At 49.3% G+C, this 18,690-nt stretch overlaps 1 protein-coding gene across 2 annotated transcripts in view; it reads left to right on the forward strand.

Moving 5' to 3' along the window:
- The first annotated feature begins 17,916 nt into the window (after window positions 1-17,916).
- Window positions 17,917-18,690, forward strand: part of GALNT16 (polypeptide N-acetylgalactosaminyltransferase 16) — a 79,212-nt gene continuing 78,438 nt past the window's right edge. Inside the window, exons 1-2 of one of the 2 annotated variants that reach the window (XM_069784218.1) lie at window positions 17,917-18,186; window positions 18,220-18,295. In XM_069784218.1, the coding sequence (XP_069640319.1) occupies window positions 18,077-18,186; window positions 18,220-18,295 (186 nt within the window). In that variant the 5' untranslated portion in view covers window positions 17,917-18,076. Of the gene's footprint in view, window positions 18,296-18,690 lie in introns of both variants that reach the window. The other variant, XM_069784217.1, reaches the window with a different exon arrangement.

Below are 18,690 nucleotides of genomic sequence, written 5' to 3' on the forward strand. Positions count from 1 at the left end.
GTTTTGCTTTTACAGGTAGAGAGGGTAATGCAAGAGAGCCAACATGGTTAAGCAAAGTAAGGGGAAAAAAAAAACCCAAAAGCCAAATAAACATACATGGAACATAATTTCCCATATTCAAAAGAGATTCCTCTATCACTGTGAATTCCACCATGAAGAGCAGGCAGCTGTGGCAAGGATTTTCTGCACCAAGGTTAGTGCTGCATCCTGTCTTCCCACTTAACTATCGCAGTGCTTGTTTCTGCCTTGTATTAGCCAGAGTGATACTACCTGGGGTCTCAGTGGTGTTGGTCGCCAGGAAACAGAGCAAAACCGTCTTTCTTTTATTATTTTTCTTTGCAAGCTATTGGATAAGTTCAGTTTCTGAGATGGGGGGAGTAAAGAGAACTGAAAAAAAGGATGGAGGCTTTTACTGTAAAATAGAGATGTCATCTTCAGATAACAAGAAACCATTTCCTTGTACAGGAAAAACTCCAGCTTCAGCTGTAGATGATATAAAATATGGCTTCTATCTTTCTTTGCTTAAAAAATGGAAAGATTGTGCAGTGGTTAAGGAGCAAAAAAGAGAAAACATTTATATATCTCAGCACAAATGTGACAAGTCTTGGAAAAAGGTACGAGGCAGCTGTCAGAAATGCAGGCTTAAGAGAAAAACTGCCTGTCCAAACTCCCTCCACAAAAAGCTGCTGCTCTAAGAAGCTGTTTTGCATGTAGTGTGCTCTGTGGGGATCTGACATGTATCTGTTTCACATTGATTAACAGCAGATCTTTTCCAACTGATTGTCCTTTGAAAAATGCCAAACAGTACTTTGCATCAGCTGAGATCTGCCAGTCACTCTTCCCTTTTTCCTCTGTGCCCTGACTCTGTCCAGGACTTTTAGCCGTAAATAAAAGCAGAGAGACTGACTGCTGGTGGCATGTGAAAATGGGAGTGGCACCCCCTTTCAAGGCACCAAGAATAAAAAAAAAAAATCATTATCCCTACTTGCCTGGCAAAAGCTATGGTTACAGGGGAGAAAACTGCCTTCAAGTGCATGTTCTGTGCAGGAAAGCCATGGGTGGTGCTGAGTATTAGACCCTCAAGAATACCCAGGTATCTTTCTTTTTTTCTCTGACTTGTAAACGGGCATTAGGACTCCAAATGCCGCTGGGCTCTGGCCCCATTAGCTCCATCCCCCAAGTTCTGCTCCCCTGCTTTCAAGGTTTCCAGTGTGTAGTGAAAGGTTGGAGAGTGCTCTTGCTACCAGCAGTGTGGAAGCGCTGCTGCAACTTTGGATAAAGAAGCCGGGAGGTGGGGTAAATACAGGTAGATAGATGACAGAGCTAGAAAAGGTGGGTTATCTTTATTTCCCTCAATTGGAATAATCACCAGTTAAAACCAGAAAGATTTCCTGCTAGCCATCATCCTTCAGTTGGATGTGTTTCACAGCCAGCTGGGGCTAGTCAGTGGGTTCATAGCAAAAGTTTATTTCTCATGACAGGCTGCAGTAGGGGCCAAAGAAGAAAAATTGCTGTAGCTAGCAGGTTTGCACTTGTGTAATAACCTCAACCATCTCTCAGCCTGCCTTGCCCTAACCTTGGAGGGAAAGGAGGTGAGGGAAGCCTGAATGGGTCCTTGTCCTCACTGCCTCTTTTGCTCAGGACCTGCCACTCTGGAAGGTGAGCCGTGTGCTCTGCAGGGGACACCAGCATGGAAATGTGGCTTATGACCAAAGCCCAGAAGAACTGAGAGACAAGGCAATAAATAAGAAAAATACTGTAGTGAAGACGAGAGGGATTTTCGTGGTCCGCTTTCTAGTCTAGGTAGGACAGGAGGTTATGGACTTAAATGTCAATGAAGGAGATTTGGGCTAGTCATGAAGAAAAACTTCCTTAGGATACGCATTGCTTCACAACACAGGTCACATTGCTTCCTTCCAAGCGCACTGAGTGGCTCCCCAGCTGCAAACCATCTGTGCTGCCCACTGACAAACCTGGAGGTGATAAAAACTAAAATATTTTAGCTAGTCCATGGGCATTCTGCTCCCATGCGCGCCACGTGCCCTTCAGTCACCCGCTGCCAGGACTGACACATAGCGCTTCTCTCTGAACTGCTTTAATTAATGTGTGCCTGCTCTGGATTTTTATAGCTCTTAAAAAGTAGCTGTGAGTGGTATCTTGTATCAGAGGGAGGTTTTATATCACTGCTGTGAAGCCTGCCATTGCTACCGCTGAGGAGGTGACCTTGGCACATGTTCCCTCCCCTTCGCTCCTCACACTATGTGTTAGCACCACACTTTGCTCTTCTAGTCAAATGCTTCAAAAAAGGACACCAGCCAAATGAGGATTTTTCTGAAAAATGCAACTTAGTAGCTTTCCAAAAGTCCCTGCTCCCTTGAGAAGAAATACAAAAACAAACCTCCAGACCTAAACAAACTTGCTAAGTAAGCGCTCATTTTTAAAATCTCAGAACTTCACTTAGGGGAGACAATGGAGTCGGTAATCTCACCAGCCCTATTTTTCTATAAATCCCTGTGAGCTTGTTGGGGGAATTTTTTGGTATTTGTTTTTTTCTTCCTGGGAAGTTAAATGGAACTGCTTTACAAAGAAACAATTTATGCCGAAACCAAGATGGGAAATACATGCCAGTAAAACCAGCAGGATTTTCTCACTTCTGTCCTTACAGGACTATACTTACATCCTGAACAAAGATGAAGGAGGAAGCCTGGAAAACACAATCAACTTGAACGGGATTCCAAAAGCCATGGGGTGCTGTGTGTTAGGCACACTGCAAAAAAAACAACAACCCAAAACCAAACCCAAATGATTCGTGAGGGCAAGGATGGGGATCTAGGAGTTGCTGTGCTGGACTGAAGCCAAAATCTAGTTAGTTCAAGACAATTTCTCTGACCTTAGTGGTCAGTGTGAAGAGCTTGGTTCTCCCTAGATAGTTTGGTTTTCACACTTCATATTTTCAGAGTGAAAACTGATTATTACTTTTTGTGGTAGTTTGAGGAGAGCTAGGCAGAATTTTTCCAGCAAGTCTCCTATCACCAAGACATGTGGCAGAGCCTGCCTTGCTGGGGATGAGCTGTATGATCAGCAGGATTTAATTTCACCTTCCCCACTCTAAATACTCAGCAGTGAGTAGACTCTCAGTGAGTCGGCTGACTGAAAAATGCCAGCTACAGTGGCCTCGCGTGTTTCTACAGACATGAATTCCCAAACTGCATTTAGGGTTTGAAGAGGGGGGATTGATACAACACTCCTCCAGTTTGCTTCAGAAAAGCTCCTGCGTGGAGGGACTGTCGGTTAGTTAACAGAGTATTTTACAAGGAAGAACTTCAAAGTCTTCACACAGATTGATCTTTGAAGTACTCTGTTCTCTAGCTGGCTCGTCATTTCTTTTAAGGGTGGGAGATGCAGGGAGTAATGGTAAACATAGTAAGGGTGTCTGTGGAATGAAGCACTGGTGTTCAGGCAGATTTGGTGGTAAGCTATACAAGCTATTTTGCATGTTTTAATCCCAAAGACTTCAGTGCTGTAGATGTGCTGGCTTGATAAGGCAAAAAGGGCTTCTCCACCCTCCTTCCTATATTTGTCAGTGGACTGTGGTGGTAGTGACATAAAAAGATGTTAGGGAACAGTGTCAGAGACATGTAACCTGAGTTCCCAATTACAGTGTGTGGCAGAGTAGAAACTCCCTCTACGCACGTGTGCTGCCCTTGCTGCTCTGCAGATTTGACATGGAGGAGACAAAGAAGGAATTCAAGTTGCTTTTGTGGTCATTATTGCCTCTGCTGAAACTATGCCTGCCCATCAACAGCTGCACTGTGCGAACAAAACCCTTGTGAGGTAACTTGATGATGAGCCAGCTGGGGAGATGGACAATAGCGGCAAGGAGACAGATGAGCAGATATCATCTGTTCAGGCTTGAGGAACACCGTGGCTGTGTCTTACTTAAATGTCAGTGGTCCTTACCAGCTATGCCTGTTAATGCCTGCTGAGATGCATCAAGTGACCTATTTTCTGAGCTACTACAGACTGTCTGAAGAGGACCCTCTGGATGCATCTGTCTCTGTCATGGTAGCCAGAAATTTAGACCTCGCGTACATGGCGTTAATTATTGTTTGGATTGGGGGTGGATTTTGGATGGTCTTTTTGTTTATCTAACCGAAATTTGATCTGATGCTGTCAAGGGGGGTGCAAAGGTCCGTTATGTGGTTAGAGTTCATTCCCCTGGCAATGAAGTGCTATAAACACCTCGAATCCAGCAGCTGTGTCCATCCTGAGGGAGCTGCACTGGTTTAACACTGTCAGTATATTAAAGCAGTATTACTTGTGTATCAACAAGCTCCTCTTTCTTTTAACAGTGAAAACATGTATTGAGTAAATTACAATTTTTCCGACAACAGAGAATAAAAGGCATTAAATCTCTGTGTCCCCACCTCAGGCTCCTGGCTATGTGCATTTATGCACTGCTGGCAGCCTGGACCCCTGCTGCGAGCCAGCAGACTTGTACAAAGGAGCCTGCTGAGGAATTGGGCACTGGGAGTGTCACTGAACCAAGGTGGGAGCTTGTCACAGCGCTGGGGGCCAGCCTGCCTCAGGAGCAAAGGAGTGAGAGGCAGTCCTGGGGAACAGAGCTCCTCCGCTTCTCACTTCAGTCGTTACGGTACTCACAATTTCACCTTTGGTTCCTGGTCCCCGTTAACTTCACATCAAGGACACCCAAAACACACATGCCGAATGTAGGAAATGCGTCACTGCTCCTTCAGACAGCTCCCATGGGGAAGTCTGTTCCCGTCATTCCTAAAACCTCGAGTCCCTAGAAAGGGCTGCTGGTGCCCCAGTAGCTGAGCTCACGCCTCAGCAGGTGGGGCAGTGGTAGGGCATTGCACTTCAAGTGCAGCGTAGCTGGAAACAGCGTAATGGTGCTGGAAAAAACAGTTCCCAAAGGCAGCAAAATAGTTGGGGGTGTGTGGAACAGAAAGAAAGTGAGATTGGGGCATTTTAAGGAGACCAAGCTGCTGAACAGGATTTTCAGAGCTGCAGCTGATCGGTCTTCAGAGAGGGGAGGAAAGTGCTTTCCTTAAGGTCTGTCTGTTTGTCCCACTTCTTCATTTCTGACCTCCCTGGCATCCATAAACTCTTCTGAATCTTGCTCAAAGCTGCGAACTCTTGACTTCAATAAATCCACAGCAAAGCATGACATGGGGGCTGAGGTCGAGAAATGACAAAATCAGTGGGGGCACAAAATCAGAAGTACCTGCAAACCCTTCTAGATCTCAGTGCACTGGCTGTAGCTCATTTATTGACTGCTCAGTCTGGGGGCAAAAAAAATGGGCACCTGGATGAATGTGCACAGTCTGCCTCAGTTCAGTCCATGGAAGGCAGTATCGGGTCACTGGTTCCAATGTTTTATTAGTGAAAGAAATGCATCTGAGCCAAAAATGAACTGCAAGTTTTGTTAGTTATACTGTAGTGGCTGGTGGCCTAACTATGCATGGAAATTTGGGTGAGCCCCAGTTCATGGTGAATGGGCAATGACTTGACGGTCTGATGCCATCACAAATAATTTCTGTTGCAGATGATTTAAAACAACTTCAGATTTAGATGGATGTGGTGCTAGTTGCACCCCAGAAAATAGGCGGATCTTCTGTCATCCTTATTCCTCTCCCATGGTTCCCCAGATTCACCAACCCTCCATTTTGTCCTGCCTCACCTGCAGTAAGAGAGCAATCTGCCTTCTGTTCTCCCTCTTTTTCCTTACATTACACCTAATGTTCACTCGCTTCGGTAATTGGACTCTTTCCTCTTTCCTGCAGGCTTGTCCCGAAGCAGCCAGGGCAGCACTGAGTGTGCCCATGAGAGGAACAGCCTTCTGGCTTTTCCTTGCGATGCATGGGACACCTGGCCAAGGAATTCCCGGCTTTCCCCAAAATCGGTCCTCTGGCCAGCAGTCTCTTGTTGCAGCTCTCTCTGAGACTCTGGGAGGTTGGACTTTAATTTCCAGATCCATAGGACATTTTTCATTGTGATTCCCCTTTGTCATTGTCAGCTCTACTGGCTCAGACCTTTCATTTCCCACTTCCTGACATCACAGAAGGCTGTCAACCTGTGTTATTTAATGACAGAAAACGCTTCTCTTCCTTCACTGTTGATTACATTCTCACATCATTGCTTATTCTTAGCTCTTTTTTTTGATCCAGGTGCTATGAGGGACCTGAAGGAGGAGAAGGCAGGAGGAGGGAGATGGGAAGAAGTGGAGCGTTTGCTCTTTGTCCATTAAGAACTGGGTTTTTTTCTTTCCTGAGTGTGGTGATTATCGTTTGTCTTGTTCTGCAAATCTCCATCCTTCTCCATCCGTTTCTTTTTAACTCGGTCCATCTTCCCTTGCTGTGTTTCACTCCCTCCCCACTGCTTTCCAGCCTCTGGTGCACGTGCAACCTGCTGAAGAAAACCCGTGTGTTCCTGACAGCGTCTCACCTCTGCTCTGCAGGGGGATGCACAGGATGGATTTGTCCCATAGCCATCATGTCATTTTGCACTTCATCCCTGTGTGAGCTGGTCACCAACCAGTGCAGGCCCCCTCCAGGTTCAGGTGAATGCTAAGGCTGCAAGGGCAGTGGTGAGATCATGGCCACACAAATCTGTACTCGGTTCAGCCATGGGGCAGCCTTGGTTTCGTTTGATGCTTTCAAATCAGTTTGAGACATAGCTCAAAGCAAGAGGCTTGAACTAACTTAAATCATCCTTTAAGCTGCTGTGGGAAAAATGGCATTCAGCCCAGGTCTGGAGGAACAAAGTCAGACGCACAGAAGCTGTCACGGCTGCGCTGGAGCAGGTCGCTGGCCATGCGTAAGGGGCATCTGGCAGCCGTCACCAGCCTGCCCGCTCAGTCCCTCCAGCTCTGGTTTTCCACTTGGTGGGCCATTTGCAGTGATGTGTCCTCAGAGACAGGCAGCTCAGAGGTATGAAATGTGGCTCTTCTCCTTGGCCCCCCTGCTCAGAGTAGAGTCTAATGAAATTGGATCTATGCTCTTGAACAACAAGCCATCTTAAATCTGCATCTTGGTCTCGCCGCGAATGCTGGAAGAGGAAGAAATGCCCTGTGAGATGCTGTAAAGCCTAGACATGGGAACTGAATTTTGAAGTTAGGCTTCAAAGCTGACTTTCACGAGGGTGGCAAGAGTGGCCTCGGGTGGGCCAGAGCTTGGAGGGTGCAGCTTCCACCGCTGAGATCTGAGCAGCCGCCCATCTAGACAGAGCAAATCCCAAACACGATGAGGCTGCTTGTACGACAGCCTTCAGAGATGAATGAGGATGTGATGTTTGGAGAGCAGGAGAATATTATAAAAAATAAAATGGGTAAAATCTATTGAAAATCTGTTTTATCCCAGATTATCTTGAGGCGGTTGCAGAAGTCCCTGAGGACTGGAAAACTGTCAAAGCAAACCTGTCCTTCAGAGCTTGGCAGGGACCAAATGGCCCTATGAGACACAGCTGTAGTCTTTGAGCTCCTCCCTGCACCTGATGATAAAAGGAACCTGGTGCTCCCTTCCTTCTATATTTGCTGCTCTCAGGTGCTTCTAGGGATGCCAGGTAGGGGAGAGCTGCCTCCCACCCCTGGAGACATGAGTACAGGGGCTGCTGCCACCCAGCCAGAGCACAAATGTGGTATGTGAGAGCCCAGTGTGTGTTTGAGGTGCTGTGATGGTAGGGCTGGAACTGGGACAGAGCCTGGCTGAGCTGGCTGCTTGGAGCAGGAAAAAGCCAGGCTATGGAGCAGGAAAGGCCAGGAGCACGCTGATGCACGGTAGCGTAACCGTCTGCAGGCTGAGACTGCGCACAGATGTACATGGGGCTTTAAAGCTTGGGCCCATCGATATGGTTATTTTTGTCTATATAGATTTTACTGCGCTAAAATAATCTGTAAGTGTTCTTCAGTATGCCATTAAGCAGCATGATTGTAATTGTTGCACAGAGCCTTTTTCATCCTCTCTCTGTGGGGAAAGGTATGTTGCAGCAGATACATTTGTAGAGGAATTACATGTGCAAGTAGTTATGTATTTGCTAGAGATGGTACATTTCTTTGATCTTGCTGTGACCTTCAAACAGAAATGGTCGGGCTTGCAATGGTTCTTGGCTCCTGAGGGAGGTATTTTCCTTGCCTTCAGCCAGCACCAGAGAAAGTAGTGTCTGCTGCAAACTTGAGTTGGACTTGAAACTAATCTAAGGGTGTGAAACGTGTGCACACATGTATATGCATGCAGCGATGTATCTCTGCGTCTGAAAATGCTGCAGTGATACGCTGAGCATCACTGCAGACGTGCAAGCGTTCAAATAAGAGTGCCACTTCTACTCGCAGTGGCTTAAGCAGTTTCTCCTATTTCTCACTCCTTTTTCTGGCTGCTGCGCTCCCACAGTGACAGCTCTTCGTTGCCAAGTCGTGCATTCAGGTACTGGAGACAATTATAAGGAAAAATGAGGGGTCATTTTTTAAATAGTGGAATTTCTTACTTCATAATTCCTATTCCCCCCTCCTATGTTAAAGTGGTGGAGTTCATTTTGTTCAGCACTTCTAAAGCATTCACCTTTAGGGGGAGGAAAAAATGTTTGTCCTAAAATGTGAATATTTAAAGAATATGAGTCTGACCTTCCCCATTACAAATGTAATCTCTATTACATTTCTTGATTATGCAGTGCATGTTATAAAAATGGCTTCCTAATGATGAAGCACCTTGCCTTTCAAGGAGAGAGAAAAAGTCTGGAACTCCTCCATTGGGGAAGGGAAGGCTGGCTGAGAGGGCAAAAATCAGGGAGGCAGTGGATAGGGTGGATGGAGAATTGCCATGCACCAAATCCCACTGCTTGGGCACCAGGGGGGACTTGGTGACGCACATAGGAGGTTCTTTTACAACATACAAAAGATGAAGTGTTGTTGTGCAACATGTAGTGAAGTGTCGGACCTTGGTGTCACAGGAGGTGGTGGAAGCAGATGCTATTAAGAGGTTAAGAAGGTGATTATGTAAATATATAGGGTCTATTGCCATAAACAGATCCTCTAGGGAACAGCAGGACTGCATCCCATACAAGAGGGGTGGGTATCTCGGGGGAATATGAGAGGCATGGATGGCAGGAAGGGGCCAGGTTTATGAGTTCTCCCTAGGCAGCATCTCTTGCAACTGCTGCTGGAGACAGTGTGTTAGGGCAAAATGAACCACTGGTTTCACTCACTAAAGTGTAACTTACGTTCTTGCTAACTATGTCCTAAATGCTGCATTTTCTAGCAGTCCTTTGGGATGTTTTGTAATAGATAGCCCCTGGTGTCAGGTGTGCTCGTGGTGAGGCTGCCAGCTCGGGTACCAGCACTGGGGAGTTTTTGGAGGAAAACTCCGTCCTCAGGCTTGCACCTCCAAATCTCCTTTCATTCTGTGGGACCTGATCTGCAAATTGGGGAGCACCACATGCCTGCTACAGGACTCGGAGCTGGAGAGGGCCTGCAAGTGTGGAGATACCAAACAGGGATGATGTGAACTCGGGTCCCTAGCACAAATGCCCTCAAAACTCCTCATCACCTTCAGCTGGAGCCAAGTGCTCCCAGCACCTCGCAGCATCAGTCTAAATCAGGCCTGCTGCCAAGGAGGTTATGTGTACCTGTGCTGAGATCCCAGCTGCCTTCAGTGAGGTGGTTCCTGCCAGTGCTTCTCTTGCAACCCCGACTGTCGTTGTACTTTTCGTGCTTCATTAATTCTGGGTTGCGATATGGCGCAGGTCAGCCTGGCTTTCTCATCCTCCCACGCTGCCTCGGTGCTTGACCCCAACGTGGGAGAGAAACACTGAATGCTAATGCTGAAGCCGTGACAAAATGAATTAGAAGGGCCGAGCAAGGAGAGGTAGGTATGTCGCACACAGGCTGCTGACCCGTCCCACCACTGGCAGAGGCTGGGGGCTGGAGTTGTGCAGAGATTTAATCGCCAAGTCTTCCCAGGCAGAGCTGTCACTGCTGAGGGTTTCTCATCCAAAACGACCGGACCTGCATGATCCCAGTGCAAGGGGTTCCCGTGTTGGATTACTTTATAAAGTCACGAGAGGACAGCAGCTCTGTTTCTGCAAGACCTTCAAAATAAGTTAGTGGCGCTTTTGTGGAAACTTAGCAATACCTGGATCTTTGTTTAAAGCAATTGCAATGGAAAGGGATGCTGCCAGGCTCAGCCTGTGTACCTTATTCTTAAATCACAAATGGTGTCACATTGATGGAGTTGTCTGTGCATTGCCCCGTGGAGTGCCCTGATGTCTTCCAGGCTGATGTAACCGCTTGCTGGCCTGCTGCAGGTCAGCAGCTTTTATTGGTTGCAGTTCCACCGGGGGCTATCATTTCAATAAATATTCTTGCCATCCTCGAAGTCCCCTTCACCCACCTCCCTGGGAGTAAAGATGTTCCAATATAATGCAGATGGGAAAGGTAGGAACTGATAAATCTTTAATGCTGTGTTGATCCGCCTGGTTCTTGCACCTAACAGTATGGGGATGCCTGATGTCCTCTGGACTCAGGCTTTTTTGCACTCTCCAGTTGCCACCTGGAGATGGATCTTGATCCCGGCAGGCAGAGGTTACGGGTTCAGGCTCGCTGCAGGGGCACTGCAGTGCCTCTGGAGTTGACTGATCCGTGGCTCCTATTTCTGGCCTCCCCTCAGCCTGGAGTTTCTCACGCCTAGTGCCAGGGCTGGAATGTTTTGGAAAGTTTTCCATTAATTATCTAGGCTATTTTGAGTGATAGAGTTTCAAAAATAAATACATTATTGTGACTTTTAGGAAAGTTAAGCATTTTTTTTTTTGCACTTGACTCAAACCCAGTCTGCTGTGCAGTGTGCAAGCCCCTTTTATGGGGTCTGTGAGAAACTGGGTAGAATATTTTTCACAGGTTATTTCCCAGATTGTCATGTTTTCATATGGAATTCCTCTGTAGTGGAAGACAGGAGTTTCATCATTTTGCCAGATGAGCATTTCAAGCTGCTTCTGCTTTGCAGCCAAGAGGACTGTTACGAGCACTAACCTGGTAGCTACACTGAGCTGTAAAATCTTTGAATTTCTATGAGGATTAAATTGCAGTTCAGGTCACAGTCGGCGCTGTGGTGGGCTGCCAATAAAGGAGAGCAAATTGTTGTCAGATTGTAATAAAAAGATTTTATTGTTAATTAATTCTGAGCACCAGAAAAAGTGCTACGTGCTTTACCATAAAGGTGGGAAATAAATCCATGTCCTAGAAAAGATGCAGCAAGGAAGAGAAGCAAATGATTTGGGGTGAGAAAAGGAGATAAGAAGAAGTGGTAGGAGGGAGAGCAAAAATTTATATCGGGCTCATAAAGTGAATCAGGTTGATTATAAGTGGATCTTCTAGTTAATAAGTTGTATTAATATGTAATTATTACTACTTAAATATTTATTCTGTTTCTACACTTTTTTAAAAGATTGCATGAATTTAGAGCATTTTTTGGTGCTGTTGATAGCTCCTGCCTGATTCTGCCATAACTCCAGTCCTCACTAGGGCTGCATCTAGTCTTGTGGTGGCAAACAGGTGGGTTACCTGGCTCAGAGAGGGTTAATGGCACTGTCTCCCAGGGGGGAGAGAGGGGTGTCCTGATTCCCCACTAACCACGTCTGAAGATTTTCCTGGCTCTTCCACACTGTCAAAGAAGATTCATCTTGCCACTGTTAGCCTTTCAGTGGCTGTTTTTCTCTTTGTACTTGAAGAGCACAAGTGTGATATGGAACTGTTAATTACAGCTTATTGGGAATTCTTCTCTATGTTCTCATTTTCATTAAAAAACATGCTCATGAAAATAATGTTAAGGTTACAGTGACCTTAAATTAGCACTTAAGATAATGTTTAACTGTACAACTTAGAGCAACTGAAATCCTGGTTCCCAGTTAACTCTATGCTATTTGCCTTAACTTGGCCCTGAGTCACTCCCTTCCACCACCTTACTGTTTGCACACTGGCCAGAAACAATGACCCAGAAGGTATTTCTGTCCTGGTGAGCATATATACCACCCTAGGCAGCTTATCTTCTGTTAAATTCAGAACTAATTGGCATCCACCCTCTGTACTTATTCCGATTGGGCATCAGGATAAATTAAGGATGGAGCTGCTCCCAGGGGAGTGATTTGTCTGTCTGGCCTGTTTACGGTGCCCGTGGCTGTGGCATTGGTGGTGAAGGGCTGGAGACTGCCTGGCCAGGATCTATCTCTAGGCAGGGCATGAGCAAGGCAAGCTGTTGGACTTGGTGCACCTTGTAGTTTCCCAGCCGCAACTGAAGCCAACGATGTGGAGGACATGACCTGAGGCACAGCAACATGGATTTTCAGAAACCCACACACATACCCACTCCCTCTGACCAGCATGAGAAAGTTTCTTCAGACAAGGGGAGTATTTCAGGCAGTTTAGGAATTTGGCCAATGTAGATGAGTAATGCAGATAACATTTTTCTTTTTCTTTTCAACAACCGCGTGGTGGAGGACGATGGCACGTGCTTTGCCATCTTGGCATTACGGTATGGATAACCTTGTCTCAGAGGCTTACAGGGGTATGATTTGGATCTGGATGAAGAGCACAGTGAGATGCTATGGTCAGACCATCAGAGGCGCCTTTCATCCATTGTCAGGAAAGGATTTCAGCTCTTTCTGCCCATTGGGAGAAACATTTCCCCTTCTCCCTCCTTTTCCTGGAGTTTTCCTGAACTGAAATTGGGGACGAGCTTTGAGTCCTCTCTCTTCGATATGTAAATCGCTTTCACCCACTCCTACCCACCTATTCCTGACCTGGAAGCAGACCATTGACTGTGCTTGGGAAAAGACCAGGAGCTTCACCAGGGAGGACGGGTGTCCAGCCCAGGGATGGGCCAGAGGAGGAGGAAGGAGCCACTTAGTAGCAGCAAGTTCAGAGAAAACCATCCTGAGATGTCTCGCCTTCTCCCAGGCCCCCTGTTCTGCCCGTGCAGAAGGAGCTCTCTGAGGAGCGGTCTCTTGTGAAAAATCCCTGAACTGAGGCTGCTCTTCCCTTGTACAACTCAGCTAAGAGCCATGACGGAGGCTTAGCTAAGGAAAGTGTCAGAGCTGTCTCAGCTGTGTGTATGCGTGGGCTTTGGAATGAGAATTATAAGAAGGAACTCCTGCGGCTGGAGGGCTACGGGAAGCTAAGCTGTGTTTGTGTCCTCGTCCCTTTTGACTTCAAAATGCATGACTTTCTGGATCTCCAGTCCGTAGCACTTGGAGCGAGCAGGCAGGAGCAGAGGTAGGTGCGCAGTACTTTCAGGCAAGGCAGAGCTCCGCTCCCAGTGGCTGCGGGCAAGCAGAGCTGCCTCTCCCTGAGCAAGTCCTCTCATCCCAGCAGGATAACATGCCACTCTCATTTCGCTCTGGAGCATGACCTGCTCCAGCCCCTGAACCCTAATGCTAGTTTTCCTTAAATGTTCTTAGCTAAATTCTAGATGACTTTATTCAAACTGTTTCCAGAGTCTAGACAGTCCTTATGTTCATGTTTCAGATGGCACTTCCATGCCTGGAGGCCACAAATATAGCAGACCTGATTTCTCAGATCAGAGTAGTGCTAAGAAAAAACTTTTGGCATTCTCCAGATGTTTCATAGTTGAAACTCAGCCACACTTCATTTTTTCTGAAGACAGATCTGGACGATGCTTGTCTTTTCACCTGCAACAAAGATCTTCTCAATTTTATCTGGGCAAGTTGGGATACCAGATCTGTTCGCCTAGATGTTGTTACCAAGGCTGTCAGCCACAGACATAAAAATGGCTTCTCAAGAGCACGTTTTAATATTCAGGGTCCTCAGAGATATCTTTGCATTGAAGGTGATGCTGATCAGGGCCTTTGTGATTATAAATAAAATAAGGTTCTCAAACCCTATGTAAGTTTCCTCTGTGTAGCCGGTCATATTCCTCCCTCCCCATTCTGTATCTAGATTACTCACCAAATACTTAGTCTATGCTCATGTTAAAGAATCAGCCACCTGGATCGTCAGGGGGTCCCTTATATTATTGCACTGTATGAAGTTTGTCACAAAATAAGAAAAGACTTAACTCTAACATGGAACAGCTATAGAGGAAACTGAAAAAGAACAAGTGTGGTGGTAAGACTCCATAATTCTGCTGTGAGGTTTGTATAATCTTGATTCCTTTGGTTTTTATTATATTATGTTTCTCAGGTCACTTCTCTTAGGGCATTTATTGAATTAGCTGATGCTTTTGCAAAGATCAGCAGTGTAGTATTATCACTGTTAATATTCCTTGTACATCTACATTGCAGGTTGTGTTGAGATCTCCGTGCCAGACTGCTTCTGGTAACTCTTGTTCTCTCTGGTGGGACTGGCTCTAATATCTGCATGCAACGTTGCAGCTTACAGTATAGCTGTACTTGAACAATTTATATTGTCAGAGATCCCTGTAGAAACATAAGGTTAGAAGTGTATTGCCTTTGAAAAGAAAGGCGAGATTCCGGAGCAAAGCTCTGCAGTCAGAGGTGAAATCATCGCAAATTCTGGCTGCAGAACACAGGACCTTGGGTACCAATAGCTTGGACCCGGGAGCTAGTCATCCTGCAGCGAGGTATTTGGGCCCTGAAGATGAAACATCGCTGTGGAGACACTTTCAAAGCGTGTGGAAGCCTGGTGCTGCAAAAGTATGTGCCTTTTCTGCTGGAGCTGTGCTGGAGGTCCTGCCTGCTTCAGGTCAGCCGGCCCCAGTGCCCCTGTCAGCACTCCCTAACCCTTTCCAGCTCAAATAGGTCCCAAAGCTTAGGCAATGTAAATAATGGGTCTCTGCAAATCTGGCTTATCTGAGCTGAATTGGGTACCTGCGGGCAAGTGTGAGCTGCTCTGCCAACAGCTCTGAGGGTGGGTAACTGGGTGCTTTTGCTGTGCCCTTTGCTGGGGTCGTGGGTTAGAGCAGAGCTTTGCTACCCCGTGCTCTGGCTGTGTTTCTGCAGGAACAACGTGTGCGTTCTGGTGCTGACTCTTGGAGGGACAGGGGAGTAAAAGCGACTTTCTCCTAGGAGAAAGACCCCTTCAACTTCAGCTTGTCCTTCCTACACCAGAGCCGACTTCTCTGTTCGGGGCTCTGCTGAAGCTTGCCTACAGAGCTCTCTGCTTGTTTCTGACACTTACCTACAGGCCTCCCCTTGGAAGGGATTTGGGGCCTTCAAACGAAAGGGTTAAATTATCTGGGTTGTGCTTTTCTTGTAATTAACGAATTGATTTAATGAAGGCAAGCGGTGATTCTGTGCAGGAGGGTTCCTGTCACTCGTGTAAGTTGCCAGCAGGCCACATTACCCAGGTAGTACGAGTAAACTCGGTTTCTGGGTTTTCTGTGCTGTTTTCTGAACTGCTGGCAAGGCTCTGGGAATAACAGGATGTGATGGGGGCAGAATAGCAAAGAGGGCTCGGCGGTGTGTTTTGCAGGCATGAGGAAGCGCCGCTGAGAGCTTGGGAGCCTCCTCTCCAGGCGCACGAGCCCCTTAATGGCAGAGAGCACCCACCGGCACGCGGTCAGCTGTCAAGGCTTGTGTGTGTAAGGTGCTTCCAGCGACGAGGGCCAGCTGGGTGCGGGCAGCTGCCCCCTGAACTCTGCTGCGGGCAGCGCTGCCCTGCCCCGTACGGCTCTGCTCCCTTGCTCACCTAGCAGGGCTTTGCACCCATTTAGCATGGGGGGGCAGGGGGGGAAGGCTTGGGGCCAGCCCTAAGAGGGTGAGCCTGTACTGTACTATGGACAAGGTGCTGGGATTTATTAGTAGATGGCAAATGTTAGACTGCACTTGCAAAACTGAAGTGGTAATGCTGTGAAAACGCAGGGCTCCTCCTGCCCTTGTTCTGCATAGGGAATAGAGTGCGAGGTGTCTTTGCCCAGAAGGTGGTATCTGCTCTGGAAAGGGAAGAGTGCTCAAAATTATCTTGTCCCTGGAGAATCTGAAGAGTCAGGGAACTAGGTGTCTTCTGAGCAGAAAAGAGGAGATGCTGGGCTGACCTTGCAGGGAACTGTTAGAGGCTTGGCTGAGGCTGAGATGCTTGTGGGGTGGGGATCACCATCAGGATGATTGAAAGTGGCGCATGTGGTGCGGGGAGGCAATTGTGGCAGCATGGCAGCGTGTAGGGTGTGCTAGCAGGGAGGGCAACGGGGGAAGAAAATGAATGACTGCAGTGGAAGGGGGAAGCAGCTCTCTTGGAAAGGCAGGAGAAGGCCGTCTGCTTAGTTCAAGTGTTGGGGCAGAGGGTTTTCTCCTGTTTCACACACATTTCTCCATCACCGTTTGAGTGATTTGCTTTTTTGTAGTGAATCTTGCAGGATAGTGAGAAAAGACTGAGAAGGAATCAAGCAAAGTCTGGTATGATCTGCACAGTGGTAACAAGGAGGCAGCGTATGGTGCTGGCTCTGCTGTCACAGGGACATGAACATGTCTTTTTCCCGTGTCTTTCCCTTTCCTGAATCCTGGATACAGCTCCTCTGCCTCTCTTCATGTCCCTCTGCAACCCAGGCAGCTGCTGGATCCAAACCCACATAGGACAGCAGCTGCCCTTTTTTTTGTAGGACTGTGAAAGAGACTGAAAACAGTGGGAGCCCAGCTTCCACAGGTCACTTGTACCACTGGGACAAACATGGACTGGGCAGCTTGGACTAATTATGTTTTTGTTGATCCCTTGGAGGACTTTGGTTTTGCCTGGAATGCCTCAAACTTCCCCTTGCTGCTGGCTGTGATCAGCCGGCCTGGGAAGCTGTGGGTGGTTGACGGGTTATTGGGAAAGGTACCTAGGAGGATATAAGATGCTTTGTAACGCCGTTCTGCATCGGGAGTGCAGTGTGCTTTGCAGGGAGGTTGGTGTGGAGCCATGCTGCAGCCCTGGGAGGCGGTGGTCCTAGCAATAGCCTTCTGCCCCGAGTGCTAGCACAGTACAAGTCTGACAGATGAATTTCATACTGTGCTGTGCTTCAGGAAACGAGCCGTGTGTGGGTAAACCTGAAAGGGCAATTTAGCAGGGCAGGTTGTAATTACATTTAGAGGGATTTGGCCAGGAGGAAGGTAAGCAAAAAGTAATTTAGAAGCCCTGCTGCCATATTCTGCGCTGTAATTCAAATCCTCTAATCCCCTCGTCAGGTGCCTTGGAGGCACCCACGTTCTCTAAGCAGGCGTTTTCACCGGTAGAGTTTTCTCGGTACCTCCTTCTGCTCGCTCAAACCCTTAAGCCCTAGTTCCACAGCAGCTGCACTGTGCTTGAACTGAACGTAGCTTGGTTTCACAACCTGGATGGTCTGTTGCCTACGCCGCCCGCGGGGCTGGCTTCGGCGAGCTTTTTACTGCCACGGCTTCGGCGATGCCCTGTAAGGCGGAACCCTACCACCGTTGCCCCTCCGCTGCCACGCGTGCCCTCCCGCCGGGCTGGAAAGGCCCTGGTGGCCACAGCGCTTGCCCCGGCACCCAGCCCTTGTGCCAGCGTGCGGCCGCCGGCTGGCCCTGCGCAGCACCCACGGCAGCCCACGGGCCACAGCTCCAGCGCTCCTGGGGGTGGGCCCGTCTCCACGGAGCGGGTGCCGAGGTCCGGCGTGCCGTGGGGTACTCGCCGGCCACCCGCCTCGCGGCAAAGAGAACCGCGTGGCGCTGGGGCTGAGCCACCGGTCACCCAACCGGCCGCCACGGGGGGCCCCCGCCGCCACACGGGAGCACCCGCTTTTCCCGGGGCTGCCACCCCCCCCCCCCCCTTCCCCGCTTCAGCTGGAGCGCCGGGCGCATCCTCGGCGGCACCCACGCAAGGCAGCCGCCCAGCCCCGGCCGGCTGCTCCCCCCGCCGGCCAGGCCGGGTGCAGGAGGAGGAGGAGGAAGGAGGAGGAGGAGGAGGCGCGGAGCCCTCCGCCCCCTGCGGCGGAGCGGGGGGGCGAGGCGTTAGGACCCGGCGGCGGCTGGGCGGCGCGGAGCCGGGGCCGGGGCCGGAGCGGTGCGGGGGGAGCCGCCGCCGCCGCTTCTCGCCTCCTTCCTCCCGCAGCCGCCCCTGCCCGTCGAGGCAGCGCTCCCAGGGTCCCCCGGGGCGCTCGGCATGAGGAGGATCAGGGCCAATGCCATCGCCATCCTGACCGTCGCCTGGATCCTGGGCACTTTCTACTACTTATGGCAGGACAACAAACCCCGCTCGGCGGCCGCCGGCAGGTCCGCCGGCAGCGGCGGCGGCGGTAGCAGCAGCGGCAGCGCCCGGAGCGGGCAGAGGGCGGCCGGCAGGCTGGAGCTCCGCCGGGAGGAGAGGACCATCCCCCTCGTCGTGAGTGAGCCGAGCATCCCGCCCTGCCGCGGCGGGGAGGGATGGCGGGGGGGGGGGAGCGGGGAGGGCTTCGCTTTGCCTTCGCGTTGCTTTGTATTTATTTTAGCGTTCGTGCTCGTCACCATGGCAGCCGTGGCAATCCGGGAGCAGGGTGGGCAAACCCCGGGGGGATCGAGTAACGCCGCGGGTAAAGTATTCGCGAGCTGTCTCCGCCGCCTCGGCCGGGCTCCGCTCCTCCGGCTGGGAGCGGCTGCCCTTGGCCGAGGGAAGGGGGGGTGACACAGCTGGGAGGCTCGGGGCTCGCGGTCGAGAGGCGCGTACGTACATGTATATACACGATCAGAGGTTTTTCCCGTGGGGACCAGAAAAGAGCCGTGACCTCTCACAAGCCCCTG

The sequence above is a fragment of the Haliaeetus albicilla genome, chromosome 5 (genome assembly GCF_947461875.1).
Source record: "Haliaeetus albicilla chromosome 5, bHalAlb1.1, whole genome shotgun sequence".
Taxonomy (NCBI): Eukaryota; Metazoa; Chordata; class Aves; order Accipitriformes; family Accipitridae; genus Haliaeetus; species Haliaeetus albicilla.